Source organism: Trichosurus vulpecula, chromosome 2, assembly GCF_011100635.1.
Source record: "Trichosurus vulpecula isolate mTriVul1 chromosome 2, mTriVul1.pri, whole genome shotgun sequence".
Taxonomy (NCBI): domain Eukaryota; kingdom Metazoa; phylum Chordata; class Mammalia; order Diprotodontia; family Phalangeridae; genus Trichosurus; species Trichosurus vulpecula.
Window position 1 is genome coordinate 96,475,726 of NC_050574.1, and position 12,721 is coordinate 96,488,446.

The 12,721-nt window shown below is 45.8% G+C and overlaps 1 protein-coding gene across 1 annotated transcript in view; it reads left to right on the top strand.

Moving 5' to 3' along the window:
* The first annotated feature begins 7,196 nt into the window (after positions 1-7,196).
* Positions 7,197-12,721, top strand: part of INTS6 (integrator complex subunit 6) — an 83,529-nt gene continuing 78,004 nt past the window's right edge. Inside the window, exons 1-3 of the mRNA XM_036746757.1 lie at positions 7,197-7,652; positions 8,022-8,099; positions 8,997-9,146. Coding sequence (XP_036602652.1) covers positions 7,542-7,652; positions 8,022-8,099; positions 8,997-9,146 — 339 coding nt within the window. The 5' untranslated portion in view covers positions 7,197-7,541. The remainder of the gene's footprint in view (positions 7,653-8,021; positions 8,100-8,996; positions 9,147-12,721) is intronic.

The window sequence follows — 12,721 nt, forward strand, 5'->3', positions numbered from 1 at the left end:
ATTATTCAAGGGAAGAAGCTGCAAGTTGGAACCATACTTGAACACCTAGGGGCAACTCCCAGACAGTATTATTTCCCCTCCCCCCTTCTATCCTAGAACTTTGGTTCCATTGGTGAAGGTGGGTGGGTGGCTGGGGTGAGCTGTTAGGGGGGAAGCTGTGAAAATAGTAGGAGTCATAACTATAAGAAGAGAGTGCTTAGTTCCTAGTGCTGGATACAGAGTCTTAAGTGGGCAGATCTGGGAAGAGTTCACCAGTATACAGGGCACTAGTAATAGTAGCATGCTGGAGCCATCTCATACAAGCTTGTGAAAGCTGATTGCTAAATTTTCAGTGTGAGGATTTACACCTCAAAAATCAGCAAAGGTTACAAATCAAGGATTGAATAATTTTTTTGTTGTCTAAAGTGATGGAGAAAATGTTATTTATGCCAATTAAACTTAAAAGTGAGTCATGGGTACATTTCCCTCCCTCTCCCACCCCCACCCCAAGTAGCTGTTAAAACTTTGCCATCGCACACCAGCACTAGTACCTTCAGTAGAAGAGAAAACAGCAGATGACCTGCTCTCGTTGGAACCCCAGAATAATTGCTACCCTCCACCAGCTCCTCAGAACCTGAGCAGATCACTTCTGCAAGGGAGGGGCTCAGCTCATCTCCAAAGTTGAAAACGATGACAGACAAGTCCCAAGCCTCCATCTTGTGAGCTAACTACTCTTGCCAAGGTAGTCAGTTTGTAGTAAGTTCCCAGAGACAGAATGCAGGCCCTTTGTCTCCCAGGGACTCGCTCACAAGGAACGATAAAGAAGACATGAGGGGCATATCTGATGGGAAAATAACAATAACTAGCATTTATAGTGCCAATTCTGTGACAGGTAATGAGCCAAGTGATTTACAAATGTTATTTGATCTTCGCAACCTTGGGAGGTAGGTGTTATCTCCATTTTACAGAGGGAACTTAGGCAAACAGGTTAAGTGACTTGCCCAAGGTCGTGCAACCAATAAGGATATGAGGTCATATTTGAACCCAGGTGTTCCTGACTACGGGCCGTGCATGCTATCCACTGTGCCCCTAACTGTTCTGGTTGTAAAAGGACAAGGAGGGATAACAGCCCGAGTGTTGTATTACAGCCACAAAATATTGATGTATTGTTGTTGAGTCATGCCCAATTCCTCGTGACCCCACGTGGGGTTTTGTTGGCAAAGATACTAGTGGTTTGCCATTTCCTTTTCCAGTTCATTTTATATAAGAAATTGAGGCAAACAGGGTTGTGACTTGCCCAGGGTCACGCAGCTCAGCATCTTTGGTCACAGTTGAACTCGGGTCCTCCTGACTCCAGGCCACTCTATCCACTGTACCACCTACCTGTCCAATGATAAAACATAGAAGATCCATTGCCTGGATCTTGGAGGATTTAAGGAGGAACATGGAGGCAATAATCACATAATATAAGTGGAGAGTAGGAGTTGTAATCTGTACTGCAAGGAGTAACTACACCTATCCTATCAATATTAAATATTGATGTGTAAGTATGCTTCTCATTTCTCCATTTTTTTTTTTGTTCCTTCTCAAACCACCCCTACCATAAAAGGCAGAGTAGTATAGTGGAAAGAAGCACTGCACCTGGCAATCAAAAGACCTACATTCAAATTCTGGTTCTGCCAATTATTAGCCTGTGACTATGGGAAAGTCATTTTGCTTTTCTGAGTCTGTGGTCCCAATCCTCCCACAATGTGAGGAAGGTTTTTTTGTGAATTGTAGAGCACTATGTAAACATGAAAGGTTATTACTGAACCACATAATCCACACAAGAAGGGTGTAATAGAGGTCATGGTTAAAACAAAGAGAAACCTTTGCCAGTTTAGAGACATGAAGCTCATTTTGGAATCATAAAATTTTTGAGCTGGAGACCATGGTAGCTTTGGAGTCAGAGGACTTGAGTTCAAATAATCTCTTTGACTCTTACTAGCCCGGTGCCCTTGAGCACTTCATCTGCCTAGGTCTCAAACAAAGGCACTGGAAGAAATGATGTCTCTTTCAGCCTCTACATCTATGGTCCAGGGGTCCTGGAGACCTACCCCACTGGTCTCAAGCTCAAATTGCATGTTAGTTTTATCTACAACATCTCTACCCATTGCAGGTGGGGTAATTCCCTGAAGGTAAGTCCTGTGGTGCTATATGCTACACTGCACGTGTGTAACAAGATGTGACTTCAGATTACTGAAGGACACAAGGCAAAGAGTTTGGGGAAAAAATACTGCAGGCACACAGAAATAAGTAGTTTAAATACCAAGGAACCATAGTTAGGATTCATACAGAATCAAGCAGCTTCTACTATAAAATGAGAAATCCTAGAATATGATACTCCAAAAAACAAGAGACATGTTCATGACAAAGAATTTCCTCTGGAACACTGAGTATCCTACAGAGCAATAGAAAAAAACCCCAAACCCCCCCCCAAACCCCCACACTTCTAATGGAAGAGGACTTTTTAAGCTTTTCTGATGAAAAGACCAGAGTTATATAGGAACTTTAAAATAAAAACTCCAAAGAAAGCTAGAAAGGAAATTCAGTTAAGCAATTGGAAAGATGTAGTGTTAATATTCTGATGTGGGAATAGAAACAAGTGTCCTTTCAGAACATCAATGTCTTTAAAGCAGAGTAAGACAGTTAAATGAAAAAACTCATCCTGGAAGTGGATTGATCCTGTTTTGAGCATTCTAAGAGGTGAAAGGAAGGTAAAAGAAGGAATGCATTAGCGGAACAAGGAGGAAGGGGTGTAAACTGGGGTAAGAAAAGTATACAAACATGAAGAAGTGAGGGCAGTGGTTATCAGATGAACCTCACTTAACTGGAAAAAAGAAAGAGGTCTGAACACACACTCACAAGGCTTGGTGCAGAAACCATTAAACAGACAAGCAGGGATCGAGAAAGGGTGTTCAGGGAGGTTAATAATTGGGAAGGAATAGTCAAAAGCAAAATGAACTGATTCATGGGGGGGGCCAAAAGGGGAAGCAAAGAAATAGACTCTTAATACCTTAGATCAGTAGTGTAAAACTAAAATAGAAAGGATTTCCTACTGGCCACAGTGACTAAAAAATCCTTTCACAAATTAACATCATCGCTGTTGCATTATACTTTTATTTTGTTAAACATTTCCCAATTCCATTTTAATCTGGTTCAGGCAGCTTGGGAGTTTTGCAGCCACTTGCAGTCCACAGGCCACAAATTTGACACCTCTACCTTAGATTTTCTTTGTATAATTGAAGAATGGCTGAGCAAATTGTGACGCATATGAATTTAATGAATTGTTTTATAAGAAATTACACAAGGAATATTTTCAGAGATATCCCGGGTGCACAGTGAAGTGAGGAGAACCAGGAGATCAATTTAAACAAGGCCAGACACTACAAAGGAATACAACTTTGAAAGACTTAAGAACTATGTTCAATGCAATGAACAGCCACATGTTCAGAAGACCTATGATGGAGCATGTTACCTACTTGCCTGCAGGTGACGGACTCAAAGTACATACTTTTTTAAAACATGGACACTGCATAGATTTGTTTTGCTTGACTATCCTTATTGATTACAATATTTTTTTTCTTTCCCCTTTTATTTCTCTGGCTAATGTGGTGGTGGGAAACTCATGGGCATGGAGGTTTAGCAAATGGTGATGCCAAAAAAGGGCCTTTGTAACATTTTCAAATGTAGAGAACAGAGAACGGAAAGAAGTTGAGAAGTACTGATAAGGGAAGTTTTGAAAATTTTAAATTTATCATATTTTTTTTTTAAAGCAAGCGGAAGATTCATATAAATCCCCCTTTCTGTGTTCTGCTGTGTATGGAATTTTTTTTAAGGTCAGAATTTTTTTTTTTTTAAATCGAAAAGGATTAGACTTGTTCTTTGCCTCAGAGGGGGTGAACTAGGCCCAATAAGAATTTCATAAGGCAGATTTTGGGTCCCTTTAAAGAAAAACTTCCTAGCAATTAGAGCTACTTGAAAGTAGAACAGATTACCTCAGGAGGTAGAGAATTCTCTCTCACAGGTTTTCAAACAAAAGCTAGAAGACTACTGGTTGAGAATTTTGTAGAAAGGGTTTCTTAATCAGGCATGAGTTGAATTAAATGGCCTGGGGTCTCTTACTTTGAGGTTCTTATGATTCTGATGTCATGTTCCAATGCCACTGAACCCAGATCTTAAGCACCTATGCTTTTCCCAATTCATTACTTAATTGACTTAAGGTAATTTATAATGGCTCTTGTTGATTCTTGCAGGTTAAGTCTAATTCATTACATCATAACTCTAACTTTATTTCCATAATTGAGAATATCACTTAGACCAGGGATCAGCAAGTTCTTAGAGAAGTACTACACCAGGTTGCTATTAATTTACTCCCTTACGATCCATGAGTTTTAACTAGCTCATCAGTTTTAGGGGGTAGGCTCTTATACTTGGCTTTTCTCTAAAACCTTAGTCACTGTGACCAGGAAAGGGAATAGATAGCTCCCAAAATATCAGTCCCACTGCTTGTCATTCCACTATTATAGTCTCATACCACTGGTTCTAGAACTTTGCCAAATCTGATCCTTTTAAGATGCACATGTCCTCCTCACAAGCTTCTCTTCCCCACCCCCCATCACTCCTTAAGGTATTATCAGCAAGGGTTCATTGACACAAGGCTAAGATTAAGAATGGGATAAAGGATAGCTCAGAATAGGCTTGGGACACTGAATGAGCAAGAGGAAGGAAAGTGATTCTGAAATGGGAGAGAGCACTGAAAACAATCTTTGCCTGGGCTGCTCTTTACACTGATGTCTGGTTTTGGAACCACGGTATTTCACTTTGTTCACTCTGACCTCCTTTACCAATGTATTGCCATTTTTTTTGCCTTTTTAAAAAATATCTCCAGTTCTTAGCTCTTAATATTATAGGTTTTAAGACAGGAGGGACTGACATCTTTGGGGGATGGTGAAACATTAAGACATATGGCTTCTGTGATGCCAAACTCTAGAATTTGGATTCTGGATTTTATGCTTATAGTATAGCTATTGTATATTACAACGCAAAGTCACAATGAGAAGGCCCTTAACACTTTCATATAATTTTTAGTCATTTCTCAGAATGCTCTCCACATTGCCTACATTCTGCACTGGGTTGTGAAGAAAGTGCCTAGTAAATCTCAAACAATATAAATGAGCCGTTATTATTCCAACAAAATTGAATTTCTTGCCATTCCCTAATCTCATCCAATACTTTCATAACTACGTGCTTTTGCTTTTGCTCATATCCTATCTCGTGTCTGAGACTAATTCTATCCCTTAGGCCCATCGCTGAAATCCTTCTAGACTCAGGTCAGCAACCACCCCTTGAGAAATGTTCTCATAGACTGAACCTCTGCTTTGTACTAACAGTCACATTCCTTCGTATTATAGTGATTTGTGTAGCCTCATCTCCTCCACTGGATTCTAAGGTCCTTGAGGGAAAGTTTAATTTTTATTTCATCTCTGTACAGTTCACAACCAAAATGGTGCAGTACAAATGGTCAAGGAGCTCCACAGTAAATTAACAAAATAGTTGAGGGCCAAATCTTAGAGAGAAGAGAAAAAAGTTTAAAAACTAAAGCTTCTGTTTAAGTAACAAAAAAGAGGTGCCATTAAGATTAGGTTCCAATTTTAATCCAATTCGTGTGGCATAGTTGGGAAAAATTTCTTTGCGGTTTCTCCACAGTAAGAATTTTGAGTTGATGTATATACAAAATATCCATGTCACCAAATGAAAAGTCACGTTTCCGTACGAGGGACTTGGGTCAAGGGTTTTTCTACGAAGGGAGGAAATTATCTTGGGTTAGATTTGGGCCGGCTGTTACTGTTACCTGGAGGATGGGAAACGGGACGCGTTTGGCCAGCTCACATCGGGGCCAGTCGGTCCTTAACCGTCCTCCAAGGTGGGCCCCGAGGCAGGCCCGGGGAGCGTCCGCCCCACCAGGTAAACAAGGCCACGCCAGCCCCGTGCTGGTATGCATGAACTCTAGCTCGGCCACTGGGAGCTCCCCTTTACCTACCCTCCTCCCTCTGGGTGGAGGCGCAGGGGAGGCAAAGCTCGGGCTCGGCACCATTCCCCGCAGGGGTGTTTACCATGCACAATAGGGCGAGTCTACGAGGGTCAGCCCCCAAAAACCTTCCCGACGGGGCCCGGCCCCACCTCGCCGAGCCAGCTACCCGACGCCGGAGAGGAGCCCCGGGCTCCATCCGGGTGTCTGGCCCCCTCGACGGGCACGGGGCGCCTGAAGAGAAAGAGCAGGGCTCGGGGCGGAGACTGATGGCTGGTCACAAACAAGCCCCGCGATCCCCTCCCCCAGGCCCGGGATCCGCCTGCCGCTGGGGCCCGGCCCTGGGGAGCCTGACTCCTCCCGCGGCAGCGGCGGCGGCCCTGCCTCCCTTCCCTGTGGGCCTGCCCCGCTCCGCTCCCCCCGTCGTCACCCGCCTCCCAGGCTCGGGGCTGCTCTCAAGTCACCTCAGAGAAGGGGGAGGGGGCGAGGGAGGCTCAGCCCAACCTCCATTTTTTTCCCCCGACCCCCATCACCTCCAACAGCCAAGGAGAGAGGCCGCCTGGCCCCGCCGCGCAGGCTCACAGCCCCGGCCAGCCCCAGCACGCCTCCCCCTCCCCCTCCCCCACCCGGCCACCCCTCTCCTCCCCTTCCCGGAGCCCGCCCGAAGCCCGCCTCCGCGCCTGCCCACCAGCCCGCCTGCTCTCTCGCTAGCTCTCGCGCGCACCCGGGCGCCTCGCCTCCGCGCGTGCTCAATAACTGTCCCCCGAGCCGACCGTCTCACTTCCCCCGCCCCTCCGCTGTTTGAATATTCTAATGAGGGAGCAGCCTTCAGCCTATAGAGGAGCGGGGCAGCCTGTCACATGGCACGGGGACGTGTCAGGGGGGCGGAGCCCGAGCTGCCCCTGCCCGAGTTAAAACCGGAGTGTGAGAGAGAAAAGCGCTTCAGTAGCGAGAGGGGCCGAGAAAGTGGTGACACCGCCGGCGAGCGGGGGGAGTCCCTGAAACTTCTCCCAACAGCCCCAGGGCCAATTTCCCCCCCTCAGCCCAACCCCCTCTTCGCCAGCTCCCGAGTCCCCACTCCCTGCGCCGGGGGTGGGGTGGGGAGCCAGGCCCGTCTCCCGCTGGGACACACACAGGGGCCGGGAGCGGGGACGGGACCCCCGAGGCGGGTGGACGGACGGACGGACAGGCAGGCAGGCGGACAGACAGACGGCCGGGCGCCCGGCCCAGCAGGCAGGCAGAAGGAGGAGGTGGGGGTCTGGTGGGGCGGCCAGGGGCGAGGGGAGTTTCCTCTCAACTATCAAGGGGAGAAACTCCCCTCAGCCGGAGGAGAGACCCCGACCGTGTTTTCCTCCCGGGGGCCGCGCTCCCCCGCCCCACGTAGCGGCGGCCGCCGCTGCCGCCGCCTCCACCTCCTCCACCAGCTCCACCACCACCACCATCTCCTCCTCTTCCTCCACCACCTCGGGCCCCGGTGTCCCCGGCCAGCACTATGCCCATCTTACTGTTCCTGATAGACACGTCCGCCTCTATGAACCAGCGCAGCCATCTGGGCACCACCTACCTGGACACGGCCAAAGGCGCGGTAGAGACCTTCATGAAGGTACCGACTGACCGAGCCCGGTGGCAAACACGGCCGGGGCGGACCCGGGGAGCGGACGAGGAAGGGGTGGGGGGGGTGGCGAGGGTGTGGGGGAGACCCGGCTGCGGGAAGAGCCAGGCGTGGGGACCCCCCCCCCTCCCGCCACCCCCGCGGGCGAGCGGGCGCTGGGGATCTGGGGTCGGGCGGGGGGCTCCGGGCGCAGACGGGAGCCGGAGGCGGGGGGAGGACGGGGTGGACCCTGCATATGTGCTGTACGGTGGGGAACGGGGGTGCTCGGTTTGCCTGCGATGATGCCTCGTAACCCAGGCTATGTGCCTCCCCTGCCCGCCCTGTTCTCTCTCTTCCCCCCCTTCTCCCGCTTCCTCGCAGCTCCGTGCCCGGGATCCAGCCAGCAGAGGAGACAGGTATATGCTGGTCACTTTCGAAGAGCCTCCGTACGCTATCAAGGTAACAGCCCCCGCCCTCCCCGCTTCCCTCTCCTTCGCTCTCGCCAGAGCCTTGCCTTGCCTTCCCTTCCTTATTCCTTCCTCTCTCGCCCTGCTCCCCCTCCCCCCTCCCCATTCACCCTTCATTATGCTCCCCTCCCCCATCCGCCGTGGCTTTGGGCCCTTTTCCCCCCGTCGTTTTTTCTCGCAGTCTCTCGGCCCCCGCCCCCTTCCCCCCCTGCCCTCGATACTTCTGGGGCCGAGAGAAGAGGAGCGGCCGCGGCCGCGGCCGCGACCTCCTGCACGCCGCCCGGATCGGGCAGCCCGCGGCGGCGGCGGCGGCGCTGCTATCAACATGGCCGACATTTCCCCCTGTGTGGTGTGAGCAGCAGCGGCAGCGGCAGCAAGGCACTGTGGGGGATATTTATTCAAGTTAGAGAAGTGACAGCGGCGGCGGCGGCAACTCGGGCTCAAGTTTGGCATTAAAGGGAAATGGGGTCTCGAGCCGCCTGTAGGACCCCGCGGGGCGGCTCCGGTGCCCGTCGGGCCGCCGGAGCTAGAGAGCCCGTGCGCCCCCTCTTTCTCCGCAAGTTTGGGGGGACGGAGCAGGGAGCGCTTCGTGAGCGTCGGGAAGCCGCTGCGACCCGAATGAATGCCCCGGGGACTCGGCCCGGCCTTTCCTGGGGGGTCCGGGCGTTCCTCCCGGCTGCAGGAAGGAGCCCCTGGAGGCGCCTCGGGGGGTGCGGAGGGGCTCGCTGGGTTTTGCCGGCTGCTGTGCTCAGTGAAGGACTGGCTCCGTGGTGGAAGCGGAGCAGCTGTTTGGGGAGCAGCCCACTGTGGGCCGTCTGTGTGTACCTGCCCGCCCGCCCGCCCGCTGTGAATAGTTGAAAAATAAACAATTTTGCATTTCTCTTTTCAGGCCGGATGGAAAGAAAACCACGCCACGTTTATGAATGAACTGAAAAACCTTCAAGCTGAAGGACTTACGACTCTTGGCCAATCCCTAAGGACAGCTTTTGATTTATTAAATTTAAATAGATTAGTAACTGGCATAGACAACTATGGGCAGGTAGGTTGAATATTCAAGTGGGGAAACTAGTTCATTTTCCTTTTTTTCTGAAGAAACAGTTCCAGTTCAAAAACTTCATAATATAACATTTTTAAATGTACCTACTCTTCAAAGCAGATATAGCTTGGGGGGAAACATACACACATTAGGGGCACCCTAAGAATAGTTTTGTCCCCCTCATGTTATTCTTGAAAAAGCATTTGTTTTCTGAACTTCAATTCCTTATTTAACAAGCTGACATTTTACTGCCCTAATACAGTTTAAGAGTACTGAAATTAATTTGTGATTAAGAGAAGGAAATCTGTGTTGTCCTAACGTTCAGCTGCTTACTATAGTGCTCCACTGTGATCATATGTACAACTGTTTCGCTGACTTTGAGGCACAGGCTTATTAGGTGCTTAGTGACTTTCTTCATTCTGTTAGTCAATAAAAAAAAAGATAGGGAATTCGATCTCTCCTGCACCAGTGCTTATCTGTTCCATGTGTTACTTGTCTGAAGGGTAAGAGAAGTACACGCTCACCTAAGTGCAGACATCTCAAACAACTTCTTGAATACATTAGGATTTCTTTTTGAAGGATCCAGAATTGGATTCTACTGGTTTTAATGAACCAAAAATGTTAGGTCCGGAGGACAAAAAGGCTTTTGCTCTTTCCTAAGAGCTTTTTTTTTTTCCATTTAACCCCTTGGGTTTCTCTGGAAGCTATGGAAGAACCCTTAACCCCTAAGTCCCTGTATTACAGCTGCTGCTCATCAGTTTGAGGATCAGACAAGACCTCTTTTGGAGCCTGGCAACATCATTCTCTAATCAGCGTGATGGTTCGATATGGAGTAATCAAGTTGCTCCATTAAAACATTCCATGAGACTGTTGGCCTGAGAAATAAAAGATCTGCCTAAGACCCAAGAGGTTCAGTTGTTACCTGGAAGTGCATTCCACTCTTACCACAGGGATCTGTTATAGTTAAATATCTGCCTTTGCTCCATTCAGCTCCCATGAACTCCCATGAACCATGACTGCCAGTTAGTAGGACTGTTCTCTCCCACCTTGCTTCTTACAAACTAAATTTACTCTCGGAGAAGGAGCATACCTGAATTCAGTTGAGATAAATATTTTTTTCTATTCCCGTAGGGAAAAGTGATATGCATTTCTCACAAGGCTACTATGCTAGTTATTGAAAAGATGAACCTCAAGATGAATTCTGAGAATATAGCTTTCGATGTAATGTACCGTTTGAGGGTCTTCTCTTTACATAGCTGCGTTAGTGTTGTCTACTTGTATTCTGTCTGTTTTTTCTCTTTATATCTATTCCAGTCCAGTCTTTTCTCTGCTCCCCACCCCCAACTTCCCAGTTCACTTTCTGCTAGCTCTCTTCAGTTAATAACTACTTTTTGGCTAAAGAATTTGTGAATTTGTCGTTGGTGCTGTGAAAGGGTAATGATTTTCTTTTTTGCTTTCTCATATGGTAAAACATAACATGCCCTTTCATGGACTCAAAATTCATGTAATTGAATATATCACTCCCTGTTACATATTTAAAGTTGTTAGTGTATGAAAAACTAACATCCCTTATTCATCATATTTCATTAATTCAAATGAATAAGTTTTTTGCATATTAAGTTTCTTATACATAAGAAATAGACTAATAGTGTGGAGGGGCTTGTGTTCATTTTCTATCTTGCAATTTCCAGATAGAAGCTCTTGACTGGAATACACTAGCATTTAAACCCAAACTTGGTAAAAGTTTTTGGAGTATGATGGTTCTGTTGTATTTAGCATAGCTAGGGTAGGGGAAGAGCCCTTGAGATGATGATTTGAGTTTTAGCATGTCTGAATTTTTGTAGGGATGTAGGGGATTGATGTAGTTGAGTAGTACAGCTGTAGTCATATTTTGAAGAAAAGCATGAATTTAGAGCACTAAAGTGCTCATACTCAAGATGATTCATCATGATGTGAAGGTCAGCTTGGCCCCTCAATGGTTATTCCAGTTTGATCATAAGCTGTGACAGGTCCTATCAGGATCGAAAGGCTTTTGACTACTAGCTAAGTGATGGACTGTATTTTTCATTTTCAAAAGTCAACCTTGAGTTCAGAGAGAGCCATCACTAGGAAGTTGGCCACTAAATGGTGAATTTTTTTTGGTGCCACATCAACTCAAAAAGAAACTTGATACTCATCTAATTTATGGAGGGTTTCTCCCTATTGATAAAATGGATCTGGGAGTTTTGAACTAAACTTGGATTCAAGAAGTTTATATAAATACTTTTAAGTGCTGTACTGGTACAGGAAAAAATTGAGACATTTCTATTTAACTGAAAAAAATTTCCAAATGAAAGCTTACATAATTCAATTTAAAGGAGTAATGGACTAAATAAAATAGCTACTGAAAAGATTCAGGTACATTTAAATCCTGACTTAAATATTTAAGACTATACAAGTGAAGTTTCTAGGTTTCCTTTTTGTCCAGCTACCTTTATTATGCCTGAAGTCAAGTGAGCCCATGGATATTCTGAGGGACTTTGTCAACCAAGGAGAAATTCTAAGATTCCTGGAATTCTAGCAAACCTTATATTAGGCAGGTGTGTAAATAGTCTTAACTAGGTGAAGTATGGGAAAATAATAAGTAAACTGAGAGATCTTAGATGGTGAAGTCCATTATGAAATATTTTTGCATTCCTCTATATATCGTCAAACTTCTGGTATTTTACTTTTCTCTTAAACTGAATATATAAATTAATAGGATTTTGAGCCAGAAGAGATCTTTGGGATCATCTTTTTTCCAAACTTATTTTACAGATGAGCAACACAGATCCCAAAATGAGCTGCCTGTGGTCATAAGGCAGTAGGTGACAGTAACAGAATTCTAACATGTTTTTGGATAACAAAGCCAGTGCTTGTGTATCTGCACATATACATTCAAGCAAAAATGTGCTATATCTTAATGTGTGATTGGAACCAAAAAAAATTCTGGAAAATTTTTTTTACCACAACCCATTTTGCCTTATTGGAAATCTTTTAGTTGTACAAGCAAAACACCATTTTTGGTGTTGACCATTGGCAGAATCTACAGGCATGTATTGTGGAATTGAAGTTAAGGGAAAGTGGAGTGTTTCTTATTGATAGTCCCTAAAAATACCTCTGCCCAGTCCTCTACAATAGTACGTACTAAGCACCACTACCTTCCACAGTTGAATGTATTTGATTAAAAAATATTCAATCACATGAATATATTTTTCGGTTCAGATATTTTTCTCCCAATGTGAAACTAGTGTGATAACCAAATTTTTCTTGTCTAGTTATAGCAACATCTTAATTGAAAGCGTGATGATACATTACACAAATGCTACATAAAGCTTCTTATTAAGTTACTATTGGAGATCAATTTTAAAATATTCAAAAATATGCTTTCAGAAGATGCTCTTTGTATGTTCCTATTAAATATCTGAATCTCTGCCTTTATGTAGGAAATTAGGACATGTTTAAAACTTAGGAGGTTAAGTTAAAGTGTACTTTAATCCTTAATTTTCAATTTTCTAGTGTCACTTGTTAGTGAAACAGATTTTAAAAAGAATTTCTAA